This window comes from Rhipicephalus microplus, chromosome X, assembly GCF_043290135.1.
Source record: "Rhipicephalus microplus isolate Deutch F79 chromosome X, USDA_Rmic, whole genome shotgun sequence".
Lineage (NCBI taxonomy): Eukaryota > Metazoa > Arthropoda > Arachnida > Ixodida > Ixodidae > Rhipicephalus > Rhipicephalus microplus.
The window spans coordinates 139,188,035-139,203,332 of record NC_134710.1 but is presented as its reverse complement, the minus strand read 5'-3'; the positions used below and the strand labels follow the sequence as shown (position 1 = coordinate 139,203,332).

At 47.2% G+C, this 15,298-nt stretch overlaps 1 protein-coding gene across 1 annotated transcript; it reads right to left on the bottom strand.

The window, feature by feature from the left end:
* Positions 1–966: 966 nt before the first annotated feature.
* Positions 967–14,653, bottom strand: LOC142775110 (uncharacterized). The gene is made up of 3 exons (XM_075876455.1): positions 14,570–14,653; positions 13,601–13,726; positions 967–1,161 (listed from the first exon to the last, which is right to left on the bottom strand). Exons 1-3 carry the CDS (start codon positions 14,651–14,653, stop codon positions 967–969), a joined length of 405 nt encoding a protein of 134 aa, XP_075732570.1.
* Between the last annotated feature and the right edge of the window lie 645 nt (positions 14,654–15,298).

Here is a 15,298-nt window from a genome sequence, read left to right as displayed (position 1 = left end):
TCAGGCAAAAGGGAGGCGCTCAAAGTTAAGGACTAACTTTTATATAATGTTGTAGCTATATAGCTTGAAAGGAAATGTATTTGAAGTATGTGAACACACACTGGAAAAAAAACTTTTGAAAATGAGCTGGCTACTCGTTAAGGTTTCTGTTCCTAAACAATACTGCTAGGCTTCGCCGGCGCACAGAATCGGAAGCCATTCAACACCTATGTTTATAAACAGTGATAGAGTCTATAGGCGGCTGAGCACATGGAAGCTGCAACACTATCAGGGCCAGTCGCCACATAATAACTTGATGCGGAAGGCAAATCACTTGAAGTTTACATGGTGTCTTTTCGATGGCAGCACGACCAGCGTTTTTTCGCATCGAGGCGCTCGAGCTGCAGCGCCATTGAATCGCTCACTATCGGCGCTCGTTAGTGTAGTGACGCAGTACGTCACCGCTCGCAGAGAGCGGCACCGCCTCGCAAACCAAGGGCTCCGCAAACCGAGGATTTGTGGAGCCTCGGACATCGTGCGTTGGTGGCGCTGTGGGTAGACCATTCCCTTTGTTCCCTTCCCCTTAGTGGTCATGGTGGTTTTTAATTGTTTTTTTTCGGGTGCTGCAATCACTTCATATGCGCACAACTCGCACAAAAGCATAAATTTCAATATCTGGAACCAAGTTTGTATTTACAAAGTTATTTGTAACTGCTCTTTGCAATTGGCTGCTCACTCCATTAATATAACACGCACCGCATTTGGTTGATCGGAATTTTCTGTAACGAACAATTTTAGCTAACGGCGTTGTTATACATGAAGAGGCCACTGGTGGCTGTATTTCAACCACACAAAATACTTGTTAAGTCAAGTTAGAGGTTCTAAAATTGTTTTTATAAACTCATCAATCTTGAAAAAGAAAACTCTGCTTTAGAAGCCCGCGGGCCATCTATCTAAAAGTAGCACGCGTTGCTATGACAGTTTGCGTCAACAGGCAGCACTCACAAAAAGCGTTTCCGGAAGATACAGCTGTGTGAAGGGCGAAGCCACACCAGAGATGATGATGAGCACGTTGTTGAGGCTGTAGGTGAAGGCGAGCAGGAACGCCACACGTACGTACCACTGATACGTGATGGTGGGTCCCATCAGTAGGTACATCACCATAATGGTTGCTGCACCCAACTGCGAACCGTTTAACAGAATTGTTACGGAACGACGGGATTGAGCATGTGGGAGGCGATGCGTGCGGAGGTATATACTGGGTGCTTCAAGAAATGGGTCAAAAATAATCAAATATCAGAAAGATACCATATTTGTTGAATGCCTCCATGGTTGACTTTTTCGCAGTCGCAGGCGTTTTAATATGGCTGAAGACATCATTATGAACAACAATTAAGAAAGCTACATTTTATTACGATAGCAAACAAATGGACACTTGGATGCTTTTTGGTGTTGGCGTCACTGTCATGCCCCGTATGTGTATATAAATAAAAGCCACGAAGAAAATTAGTTCATAAATATATTTTCTGACGCGCGGGATCGAACGAGCGACCACTCACTCCAAAGCGCTAACCACCCAGCTATACAGCAGCGCACGTCCTGCAACACAGTAAAAGTGAGCTATTTAGGTACATCATTTGCCGCTGGTGGTACGCCAATATCAGAGGAGTATCAGCGTGTTCTCTGCCTTACCAGTGACATGACGCGAAGTGCGCACTCGGCGCCACACTAGTTGCGATACGTTGGCGCGTCAACCTGTGCTTTGCCACACGGGGTGTGGTAGTCACTCGTGCCCGTGTACGCGCTTATCTTGTGGTGGCGGCAGTTAGAATGTCGCGTGTTTTCGCCAGATACATTGCGTGTAGGTTACAGAGCAGACAAAGGTCACTTCACTCGCTGCGGAGGCTCTATTCGCGAAAAAAGCGCGCGGTTCAAACACAGTGAAGTAACAATTGTGACACTTGTTCGTGATCGTCGTGTGCCACCTGTGCGTATACGTTTCGTGCGTCCTTTGTGTTTGAGCAGAGCGTTCAGTGTCGAGCTGTTAACGTTTATACAGTACAGGCTCGTCCTGTGTGCATTTCTTTCGTGCATACTTTGTGCTTGTGGAGCGAGCTACAAGTTTCGATCTGCATGCCGTTCTTCGCGTGACTTCGCGTCGTAGTAAAACTGACTTTTTTATGGCGTGAATATAAAGGCCAAGGCTACCCAAAGGCTACCCAATGGACACATATATACAAATTTTGTCCGCCTGCGCGGCCTGCTGTAGCATTTGAGCATCTCAGACAGCCCTTATTACTCTCTCCTCAAACAAGAGTATTAACAGAGCGCAACGAGGTGCGCCATGATGAGACAGGTGACCCTGTCACCAGCCGGCGTGTGGCGTCACGTGTGGTTCGCTGGGAACGACTCGCACACCACCAGCACTGTTGTTTGAGAAAAGCTTAACTCGCAGGTTTGCTTTTGGTTAGATGCCTATTTATCTGTACCACATGCTCGGCCATGGTACAGAAAAATCCTCAAGAGCTAAGAGACGAGTGCACATTCATCATCAAGTTATGAAAGGGATATCTGTAGTTTTCTGTAGTTTCGCACTATAATGCGCCTCACACTCTTGCATGTGTGTATATGTGACAGTATTCAGTACACGAACAGTGTTCTGGCTATAATGTAATTTTTTGAAATTGGCGTGCTTATAAATTTACACCTATAAATTGGTGTGTAGTTATTTTACACATGGGTCCCTACACGGCGAGTTCGTCATTACTTTTCGTGGATTATTGCACTGCTTCTGTGTCATAGATTGCATGCGTATATAGCTATTTCTTAGATAATCACCATTATTTTTCACTCCGCCTTGGTGCTATAGTGGCTGACGTACTCGGCTGCTGACCCTCAGGTTGCGGTATCAAATCCCGGCTGCGGCGGCTAAACACACACACACACACACACACACACGCGCACACACACACACACACACGCACACGCACACACACACACACACACACACACACACACACACACACACTGTTATGAGTTTGCTCTGTCGCGATGGTAGCGGTGGCGAAGAGCGGCGATCCGTCAAGCGGACTTCGATGAAGCCTTAGCCCGAAGGTGAAACAGGGAGGCTATCCGTTTGGAAAACAGCAACAAAAGTAGCGTTTACTGTAGCAGGTTGTCGTTTGTACAGGGCCGGCCAGCACGACAACGTCGGCTGGGGCAAAATCTTCTAACATGGGGCCGGCTCGGCCTTAACTAGCGTCTTTGGTCCATTCCCTTAGACCAGTTCTCGGGCTCGGAGGGGGAGACGTAGCCATACCCGGAACTGCAAAGTGGTCCGGCGGAGGAAACGACGTTATCCCCGGACTGCACGGTTCTTCTGCACGGAAGGCGGCGCTGGAAGGGGGGGAGACAGTTCGTCGAAACAGGGCTCGATCCTGCGAGAGGCGCTCCCGAACGAGGAACATGTCTGTGGCACAACAGCACCCCCGCCGCCAGACAATGCATCCGGAGTTTTGAGCCGTCAGCGCGGCTCGGAAGGAGGGATGCTGGTTGACCATCGGTAGCCGTTCCGCTCTCTCCGCCCGTTGAGACTTCCAAAGGCCTGCAGATGTTCACTGGAACGACGGAGTCGAACACAAAGGCGAACCACTCCGGCCAAAGCAAGCACCCTCCAAATGCTGATCAAGTCACCAGACCAGCAGACACCAAATGTTTCCTCGAGATTACGCTGGGCTAACAAATAGCATCACGAGCAACGAATCTCGGGAGGAATACACAATGCGGACACTCCTTTACAGTGCATGACACTGCTAAACCAATCAGCATTTTTGTTTTCGTGAGCGATTCTCGATTGTGACCCTGGGCAGATTCTGGACGATCGAAGCTTCTGGGGATTGCTCAAATTAGGACCGAAACTACAATTTAGCACGCCAAGCAATCCTGAATCACGCACATTGGCGTCGCTCGCAAGCGTCAGACTGCTAAACATAACAAAAATCCTCCTACAAGCTTTCACTTCAATGGGCTCAGCCAATTATCATCAAAACAAGAGAAAACATGCTTGAAGAGTAAGACAATAAGAATGAAAATTATGAAATAAGAATGAAATAAGATCGAAAGAATGAAACTTGCGTGCGTTATACAAAAAAAAGTTAAAGTTAACCTACACTGACACGCTTACCAACACGTAATGCCAAACAAAGAAGGGTATTTTAAACAGGGCTTTTACTCAGCCTTCTCTGTTAAATTAAAACACACTGACTGTTACCTTTTAAAATTTTATGAAAACAAAATAATGAAACAAACATACCAATGCCTGCTTCTCCAATGAGAAGGAAAGTAAAACACAAAAATTCAAACACATTTATTACTGAATGGCTTACGACAAACTAGAAAAAGAATTTTCAAAGCTGATTACATTGTCTATTCATAGTAATGGCAAGACGGGGCCCCTCTCAGACGAACTCTGGGGAGTCGCGCACTCCATAGCTTTCGAGGGATCCGGTTTCGACAAAGGCCCAACGAACAAAGCCGTTTGCCGAACTCGGTAGCAGCAACTTTTGACGTGCAGCCGCTTAACTCGAACACGGGGGCGTCTGCACGGCATCGTTTACGCCACCCGTTCGACCAGCGACCCTTTCGCCACGGTGGGGAACAACCGCTTGTGTTACAGCTCAAGAGCTCCCAACGTTTCCCCGCTTGCTTGCATCTACGGGGCATCAGAATTGATGAGGCCGGGCGAAGATCTCGTTGTCCGAATTTTCCCGAAAGTCGGTTTTTCTCAGCGCGCTTCCCGCCTAATCTTGAACTCAGTGACATTCTGAGCTTCAAACGTTTCTTAGAGGGCCCTTTGGTGATCCTACGCCTAGCCCTCAAACTGGCGTCTCGACTGATGACGTCATGGACCTTAATAGCGGCTTTAGCGCACTTGGCACCTGTCGTCTTTTTGGTGTTATGCTTTCGCCGATGCCTCCTTTTGACGGAAAGGCTAGGAATGCGGGCTGCTTCGACACACCTAATTTCAAGTGCGCTGCCTTCTTTGTGTTGAGTCGAAGCTCCCGATTTGCTAGCTAGCGTTCCCTCGGGCCCGTTTCTAGCTGTCTCTGTCTGTGACGGAACGGGAGTCCCGATGACTTTGAAGCTAACCAACACGCTTACAGAGCTATCTATCGGTGTGGGTCTATCGCTGTCGTGGATAGCCCTTTTTCTCTGGCCTTCGAAGTCGGCCTTTTGCGCTCTCTCACGAGCTTCATTCTGTAGCGCTTTATGCCGCGCATCCTGAGGTTTCCGATGGGCCTCCGCCCCTAACTCCTCGTGAGGGTCCTCAGTGTCCGGCTCTCTCTGACGCCCTTCAGCGGCTTGCACTTCGCGACGGGCCTCAGTTTCTTTAGCTTTTCGGCATGCCTTTTCTTTACGCGCTTTTTGGCGCGCTTCTACTTCTAGCGCTCTTCGGCGAGCCTCATTTTCACGCGCTTCCGCCTCGATCACCTTACGCTGAGCCTCATCTCGCTCTCTATGACGCACATCGGCGTCCTGCGCTTTGCGATGGGCCTCAATTTCTAGCGCTTTGCTGCGCGCTTCAGCGCTGTACTTGTACGCTCCACTTTCGCAGTCGGTAGTACTCATAGAAGCAAAGTGGCGGAACAAAGCGTATTTAACCCTATCAAAGTCATGCGCTTCCTCGGTGGATAAGCACTTCAAAACGCTTGCGACTTTGCACGGAAGCAACGTGGCAAGCTTTTCGGACCATAAGTCTCGCCCAACACCAATATCGTCGCAGACCCTTTCAAAACTAACGAGAAAAGACACGATGTTCTCGTCCATTCTGAAGGGCCTGAGTCGGTATTGTGCTCGCTGCCACTTAATCGCTTCAATTTTATGATCAAGCTCTTCCATTCTGAGAGCATGCTCTCTCCTTTTTCTGCTCTCCTCGGCCTTCCATTGTTCGCGCCTTTGAGCTTCTTCGGCCTTCCGCTGTTCCTCACAGATGAGCTCCCAAAACTCGTCAGCTTCCTCAGCCGTCACATTCTCTGCCCGCATCACCTCGAGAATCGCTTCCCTTGTTTTAGCGGACCCGGTGGAAATCCCCATGGCTCGACAAATTTCGAGGAGGTCCTGCACCAGGTACTGCTCCATCGCGATCTCGTTTCTCGTGATGCTCTGCTATTGATATTCACCGTACTCTAAAGCTAATCTCATGGTTTAGAGCACGTGAATAATAAATTACAACCAACCAAACACAAAATGCTCTCCTAACATCTATGCCTGTGCTAGAGAGGTCTGGCGAAATGAACAGTAAACGTTGGGCACTCACCCAACCAAAGTAGCCGACGATGGTCCAACTCGTGGCTACCATCGAACAGTGTCAGGCCTTCAGGGATCCGGTCTAACTTGCCAATGTTGAGATCCGGGGTTGCTTGTCCCAGCTTGCCGAACGATGTGAACAGGGTAGCGTATCGCAGCGTAGCCAAACGCTATCACGGCGGTCGTCCTCGTGCTCGGAGATCCGATCCAACTTTTCAGCCGTTGAGATCGGGGTAGCGGGTCCCAGAGCAGCAAAACGTTGAGGACAGGGGTCTGATCCGCCGTGCCAAACGTAGGATATCGTATCCCACCGCTGCCACCACTGTTATGAGTTTGCTCTGTCGCGATGGTAGCGGTGGCGAAGAGCGGCGATCCGTCGAGCGGACTTCGATGAAGCCTTAGCCCGAAGGTGAAACAGGGAGGCTATCCGTTTGGAAAACAGCAACAAAAGTAGCGTTTACTGTAGCAGGTTGTCGTTTGTACAGGGCCGGCCAGCACGACAACGTCGGCTGGGGCAAAATCTTCTAACATGGGGCCGGCTCGGCCTTAAATAGCGTCTTTGGTCCATTCCCTTAGACCAGTTCTCGGGCTCGGAGGGGGAGACGTAGCCATACCCGGAACTGCAAAGTGGTCCGGCGGAGGAAACGACGTTATCCCCGGACTGCACGGTTCTTCTGCACGGAAGGCGGCGCTGGAAGGGGGGGAGACAGTTCGTCGAAACAGGGCTCGATCCTGCGAGACGCGCTCCCGAACGAGGAACATGTCTGTGGCACAACAACACATATAAATGAGATCTAACAGACGGTAATGCCAAGGAATGTACAGGGGAAGTTATTAGAACCAATAAAATGTAAATAAGAAGAAAGAAGAAGGAAAAGTGGATGAAAAAATAACCAGCTGTGAGCAGGAATCGAACCTACGACCTTCGAATAACGTGTTCGATGCGATATATATATATATATATATATATATATATATACCGGGTGTTCAAAATTAAGCTTTATGATTTTTTTAAAATTAGGCGCTCGAAGGCACGTGAGAACCACTTGTGCAAATAAGTTAAGCGGCCAGGGGGACAGAAAGTTAGATGATAATTATCGCTGTCAGCAGCCCAATTAACTAAAATTTAATAATTAACTTTTTACTGGCTGCGGTAAGTTGGCATGTTTATATTGAAAAAATGTAGGCAGTGGTGTTTGTACACAGTTTCAGTTGGAAGATTTTTTCTAGCACGCCTGTGTTCCGAGATATCCGGCTCCAAAGTTTAATTGTCTTTCGCACGATTACGCATGCAAGAGGGTGAGGGTCCGCGCAAAGCTCCTCCCTAAAGTGACGCATCTGTTGCGTGTGGTGTTTAGTGTGTGAAGAGGGTGGAAGCGTAGGCATAGGTGATAGCAATTACCCTTGCCCTCTTCGGCCGTCGAAATCAAAAATCGAAGAACGCTTGCAACCAGTGTCGTAACACGCAACTGCAGAGCCTCTAACGATAGTGGCAGATACCATGCCGAGATAATGGTGCGAGCGGAGAATCTGGATGCCAGTGCGCGTGCGTAATAATCACTAGAGAAGCATGCGTGGTCGTTGCCTGGGCTACGCGAATAGCGTGACTGCTGATGTCCGAGTACTGTAACTTTTATTGAAACAAGAGCAACAACTCCACCAATAATAACTGAAACAGTTTTATCCTTGCTAACGCATATTTCCTGCTGCTACATAAGCATATTTCGGTCATGCACAAATCTCATCGAAACTCTTCACCTCTCAAGACGTCAATGCCCCAAAAAGTGTTCAAAATGCCTGCCTTCGGCAGCAACGCAAAGCATGAACCGCTGTCGCGTCGACTCGATGACTCGGCGCAGTACTTCTGCAGGAATACTCGCACAGGCAGATGTTATCCTGTCCTTCATGTCATTAACATCGCTGGGCTCTGTTACGTAAACTCGATCTTTAACGTAGCCCCAAAGGAAAAAGTCGAGCGGAGAAAGGTCAGGTGATCTTGGTGGCCAAAACATCGCTCCTGCGCGCCCAATCCACTGTTGTGGAAAACGTCTGTCCAACCAGTTCTTCGCCCTGGTAGAAAAATGTGGTGGTGCTCCATCGTGCTGAAACCATACTTGGCGCAGGTCATTCAGGGAAAGACTGCAGACAAGATCATCAATGACAACACCTAATATTTCTTCTGTGTACATCTTTCCGTTCAAGTTGTCCTCAAAAAAGTGAGGTCCGATGATCCTGTCCCCGAGTATGCCGCACCACACATTCACACTCCAGCGAACTTGATGCTTGTGCTGCCTCAGCCAGTGTGGGTTTTCTTGTGCCCAATAATGGGCGTTGTGAAGATTAACACTTCCATTTCGGCAAAACCGAGCTTCATCAGTCCAAATTATTCTGTGCAAAAAGTCATTTTCTTGATCAGTTTTGATGAGGCCCCAATTGCAGAAGTCAACTCGCCTTTCAAAGTCCGCCTCATTTAGGTCCTGATGAAGGTAAACGTGATATGGATGGAACTTGTGCTTTCTTAAAACATTTGTGACTGTTCCGATGCTGCGACCGCACTGATCGGCAATCTGTCGGATGCTGAGCTCTGGCATCGAGGTTACGCACGCGACAACGTCGATTTCAAAGTCTTCATCGACGATTGCCTTCCTGGTCCGTCTCGGAAGGTGGACAGAGCCTGTTGTGCAGAAGCGTCGAAACAGGTTTGTGAAAGTGGGCCTTGTTGGAAGGGGACGGTGTGGGTGGCGAGACGCGTAAAGCTCCATTGCTAACGAAGCGTTGCCATTCATTTCAGCCATTGCAAGCACCACGTCTACTTTTACTTTGGTAGAATACCTCACGCCAGAAGCAGCCATATTAGCTCGAAAGGACTCCACGTGGATTTCCTTGGTAGACCTTCAATGCAGAGACGCTGTGCTCTAACCGGAGGCACCCTAGTGCAGGACGGTCCTGCTAACGCGTTCACAAGAAGATGTCTCAGTGTGATCTAAAGTCACGAAAAAACGTCGCGAAAAATGGTCTCCTGTTATCGCGTTCATCAGGATCATGCGTAAGGCTCATGGCGCACCGCGCTGTCACATTTTGATTTCGCCGGCCGAAGAGGGCAAGGGTAATTGCTATCACCTATGCCTACGCTTCCACCCTCTTCACACACTAAACACCACACGCAACAGATGCGTCACTTTAGGGAGGAGCTTTGCGCGGACCCTCACCCTCTTGCATGCGTAATCGTGCGAAAGACAATTAAACTTTGGAGCCGGATATCTCGGAACACAGGCGTGCTAGAAAAAATCTTCCAACTGAAACTGTGTACAAACACCACTGCCTACATTTTTTCAATATAAACATGCCAACTTACCGCAGCCAGTAAAAAGTTAATTATTAAATTTTAGTTAATTGGGCTGCTGACAGCGATAATTATCATCTAACTTTCTGTCCCCCTGGCCGCTTAACTTATTTGCACAAGTGGTTCTCACGTGCCTTCGAGCGCCTAATTTTAAAAAAATCATAAAGCTTAATTTTGAACACCCGGTATATATATATATATATATATATATATAAATAAGGGAAAGAAGTGTATACCTAAGGGCTCGTTTTTCCGTGTTTTTACACAATATTGATGAGATCCAACAGACAGTAATGCCAAGGAATGTACAGGGGAAGTTATTAGAACCAATGGAATGTAAATAAGAAGAAAGAAAAGTGGATGAAAAAATAACCAGCCGTGAGCAGGAATCGAACCTACGACCTTCGAATAACGCGTTCGATGCTCTAACCACTAAGCTACCACAGCGGCCTTCCCTGCATCCACTTTTTTGGTTTATATGTGAATTCAGAAGTAGGAGTGACCGTCAGCGCCATCTATAAGCCAAGAGACGAGTGTGAACCACTCTTTTATGCGCATGTTTGGCGTCACGTAGCACGTGAACTTATTACGAGCGGGCAGCTGATTATTAGTCCCTCGTATACAACCTAATGACACCAAGTCTGCCAGTACGAGACCCTCGTTAAATGAAATAAGGGAAAGAAGTGTATACCTAAGGTCTCGTTTTTGCTCGATTCACCGTGGACTAGTGTACTGGTCGAGTTGAAATGAGCACAAATGAAACCAAATTAGTAATAAATGTAGCGGGTGAACAGAAATCAATTCTCGTGAAGGAGAAGCTTCACGAACATAGCAGAAAAGTGGTTCAACAAGACTCGCTCAGTCATGATCATCATCGGCAGCCGATTAATGACGAACTATTCGCAAGATTCGTATAAGCCACTTGGTGGCTGTCTTGAGCCCAATTCAAATAACTTTTTCTTGTAAATATTTTTCATTGGCTGGCTGCTTTAGGTATCAATGATCTCGATCACAATCGGTGAGTGCATGTCCTGGCGAAATGACGCACTGTATGGAATACTTGTGAATGTGAGGCCAAAAATTTCAATAAGCTTTTCGTGCAGAAGTGCTGATTGGCATTGGCTAGTTCCCATCGATCGCTAACCGCGCCTACCTGTTGTAATTTCTGATCGGTACTTGCTTTTACGAACCTCAGTAGCAGATGAACTGTTGTAATTCTAAACACCGGCTTTTTGGTGTTGCATGGATGATACAAAGACGCTTACAAGAAAATAGAAAATGAAAAACAAATAAAAATTCCAACGACATCACCCAATGGTTCATTTGGATTCAGAGGACACACTGGTTGAGGCAATATTTATTTTATCGGTTCACTTCCGGTTGAACAACAACAAAAAAGTCCCAGCTTTGCCCAAAAGGCGAGGCAACAATCACGATAGCAAAAATTTGGAAAGTCACGCACAGAATGGAAAGCAGATCGAAGCGTGCACCGCGTTTCTCACGCACAAATGACGCACGAAACGTACTCACAGGTACAGATGCACGCGAATAAGCGTCTCAGTTGCTGCTTCGCTGTGTTTGAAAAGCGCACGCATTTCGCTAACGGAGACTGCAATGATTGCATTGACCTTTGTGCGCCTGGTAACTACAACAGAATCTTTCCAGATAAAACCCGAGGCCAGCCAAGACGTACGATCTTCCCTCCTTCCTACCACGAGATAAGGGTGCGCGAGGGAGCATAGCTCCCCTCCTATAAGAGGGGCAAAGTACGCGTGGGAGATTAGAGCGGGTGCCACGATGTGGCAACGCGCACTCATTGCGCCATCTTGCTGGTAATGCTGAAAACAGAATTCACCCGAGATGCCCGTCAGCAGAGGTAATTGGCAGATATAAATAGCTTGACGTTCGAACATTGAAAGACGTGCACCTCTGTGGCATAGTGGTTAACGCCTTGCATTCTGAACTCAGAGGACCCAACTTCGATTCCATGCGGCAAAGTCTTTTTCTGTTTTTTTCTTGCATTTTCCTATATATAAATTTACGTATACATATACGGTGAGTGACGGCGACACCAACACCAGCGGCTAAATGCAGCCTAGAGTGTCGGTATAATTTCTATCGCAATAATAATTATTATTCCGCAGATCCTACGTGCCACGGGACGCAACGGTGGAACAGAGGTGACTGTGGTGTAGTTTTTTTGTTTGGCGAAACGTAGCAAAAAGACGCAAAATATTTGTAGAAACGTTGCATGCACAGTCGTGCAGAACAGTCGCATATGTTTTACGTAACCCGCTGTTTACAGTTGCGTAATGATGGCAACAATATCATAGCTATTACCAGCATCAGAAGTTGTATATGTAACGTATGTGCACGCTTGCGAGAATGCTAGGCCTGGCAAGTGTAGACCGACTTCGGTGGATGGCGCTTAAGCATACAATTGACGTTCACTCGCCTGCATGACAGGAGTTCATATGTGAGCTTTATAAAATCGGATAGCCAGCAATGCAACCACAGTCGACGTTTCACCGCCATTACGCCTGCATAGCGTGAATGCACCCGGGTCTGGAGGAAATGGTTTAGCGACGTACGCGACGGAATTTTGACGTTCTTCATGCCATCACACACCAAACATATTCGTCAAGCTTTCTTACTCTCCCATACAAATTTTGGTCTACCCCATGTTAAGGGGGGCGGCGATAGATAGATAGATAGATCGAAGGATAAATAGATAGATAGATAGATAGATAGACAGACAGACAGACAGATAGATAGATAGATAGATAGATAGATAGATAGATAGATAGATAGATAGATAAATAGATAGATAGATAGATATATAAAATATCTGAGTGCACGCAGTTGGAAGATATACTTCGCATTTTATAATAATAACACACGTACACATTTTCAAGCGTACATCGCGTTAGGGTACACTGCATGCATACAAACAAGTGATCGTGGTCATCAGCCGAACCTCGCACAGTATTCATGGCCTGTTTAGTTTTCTGTTACTCGAATGGCGTCTGCAGGAAAACTCGCATTGGTCAACACGAACCGTTAGTTCCGTGCCTTATGGGCCCATTTAGCTTGCGAACTGATCTCTGAAAACGAAAAATCGTGGTCAATGCAAATAATAGAAGCCATGGGTTCGAGACAAAATTTAAGTTGCGGGCTTGAAAGTGTGTCGAAAGAAAAAGAAGAAGGGCATGATGTAGTGGGCGGAGGCATTTTCGCATGTAATTTAGAATCTCAACAAGCGTCACACCATGTGGGTTACGGAACGAGTGTGTGGTTTAAAGGCCCTCCAATTACAAATGATTCGAGAATGCATGTTTTCTTCGTCTGTGTTTCTTTGTTTTCTTTTGTCCCAGCTGTGATCAAGCTTTGAAATGCGTAGCCAGGCATTGTTGTGAATACAGGCAGTGTTTGCCGATTCGATGAGGTGTCGCACGTGTATTAATCGATTGCACTGTCACCTGACATAGCTGCATATTGGTTGGTTTGTATTTGGCTGTACCCTCCCTGTAAGAGCCCTCAAGAAAGAGATGACAGTATTATGAAATATATAAATAGAGATTATCACACCAGCAACACCATCAAGAAAGTATGCAGCTGCATATAGATGCGCGTACTTCTGGTATTACCACGCGAACGCGCATATGCTATAGGCATACCTTCTAGGATAGTTTAACAGCGCCAATGATGTGCGCTCTGACGGTACTTTCCTCACGGCACAGTCGAGGCACTCAATGAGAAGGGAAGCCTGGCGGACGAATAAGAAGGTGATGTGAAAGAGGACGTGACATTTGAAGACGTTGCTGGAGAAGCTTTTTTATTGGGCCCCTCGTTTGAAATAACGATTAAGCGCCAATTGTACTTATGAGCCGCATTTCTATGTGAATGCCCGTTTTCGCCGGTGACTAAGCACTGCGCTCATCAAGCACTCTACTGCTCTGAAACGGCACTTACGGCCTCCAAGCATGTAAGCATGCCCTGGGCTGTTGTGATGTAGCGCATACTGACTTCGATGTGCTGTGGCACCTCGTTGACGTCGGTCGTGCCGCCTTCCTGGACATCTGTTCCCGCGGTATCGGCCTAAAGATATATAACAGAGGAGCAAGCGGCTATATTTACAGGTGACTAAACAAACGAAGGCATGCCGCAAGAAAAATAATGATACACGTCTTGGTTCACAGGACGTGTACCGTCAGCGCTCATCACGCGTACAAAGCTGTGGTTGCTGTACATGTATGTACAAGACACGGTCATGGTGTAAGGAACGTAAAGAAAGCATTGTATATTTGTCTCTATTCTCTGTATATGCGCATGTGTGAAACGTTAAAATGCACAAAAAACATATAACCACACCTATTCAACGTGACCAAATTTCCTCGCAGATGCTATATACTGACCCCCTCTAACCGCACGTAAAACCAGCATTGTATGGCGTCGCATCAATTGCATCTCTGTACGGCTGAAGTTCTGCATAATTTTGTGGCGTATACTGCAGCACTATTTTCAGCACGAACAATGCAGATAAACGTAGTACACGACGGACAGCAGGACTCTTATTACTATTTTACGAAGCGGCTTGATAGCATGCAGTGTTATAGCTAGTATTGTAGGAGAAAAAAAAATTCAGTATGCAGAACTAGCACGCTGCCTGTATCTTCGGGCTGCGACTCGTTGCTTGCCCCCAATAAGCCCACCTAAAACTGCAGACGTATGCCGTTAAATATTTGCTACGTTGCTAGAATGCGCGAAACCACGCGTTAAGAGCACAAAGATGTGTATAATAGCATGCAAGCAGTAAACACGTATATAAATAAAATAATTACGTTGTGCCCCGGCGCACTAGGTCTAACAGTGCATGCGATTGCGAGTCCCTACTCTGACCGGGTGCTGCATCGCAATGTCCGGCCTCTTAGTATTTCTTACCGCCTGTGGTGGTACGAGCCCCAAGTGATCCCCCGTAGAGGCTAACGAGGCGCGCGACGGGGACGTGGCTGGTGCTGTGGCCATGGCGGTAAAACAACGCCGACGAATGACCTGTTACGGCACAGGGAAACAACACATGCACGTGCATTCAGACGTGGCACTGATTAGTAAATTCATATGAGATGAAGAAGAAGGTATACGTCGTGCCAGCAGTTCATGCATGCTTACGAGTGTCTAGAAGAATTGAATGTTAAGTATAGTTTGATTCAGTCGTCTTAGGTACAGACGTGTTTTCATGCTATTTCTCTTTATTATTGAACGGATATGTTACGAGTTTAAATTATTACTAGTAAAATTTTTCTCAGAAAGTGATTAAGTTTAATAAACAAGGCACCCTCCGATTCATGGCCAATCCCCCGGAGTGGTGGCGGCGGTGAGAAACTTTATTTGTATGAAGGCCAAAAAGTAAAACAATATTTAAAAATTAAAAAAAAGCAGTGTTGTGGCGACCTTCAGGCTGCCGGTTGTGGCGCCCAGGCAGTGCCTAGCCGCGACGTTCTCCGCCCAAGTCACCAGCCGAAGTTGCAGGTCCGGCCTGGTTTTGGACAAATCAGCCTCCCACTGCTGCGTACTTACGAGGTGCTAAGAGGCGGGGGGCAAGTGTGGTGGACTGGAGTAAAATATGTGCTCATAGTTGGTGATGGAGCTGCCACATAAGCGGCAGGCCGG

What these genes read in the sequence shown, in the direction of transcription:
- LOC142775110 (XM_075876455.1), bottom strand. Translation starts at nt 14,653, where the DNA reads ATGGCCACAGCACCAGCCACGTCCCCGTCGCGCGCCTCGTTAGCCTCT. An exon ending in GGCTCGTACCACCACAGGCG is followed by an intron (nt 13,727 to 14,569) that starts GTAAGAAATACT and finishes ATATATCTTTAG; the next exon opens with GCCGATACCGCGGGAACAGA. An exon ending in TGCTTACATGCTTGGAGGCC is followed by an intron (nt 1,162 to 13,600) that starts GTAAGTGCCGTT and finishes AACGGTTCGCAG; the next exon opens with TTGGGTGCAGCAACCATTAT.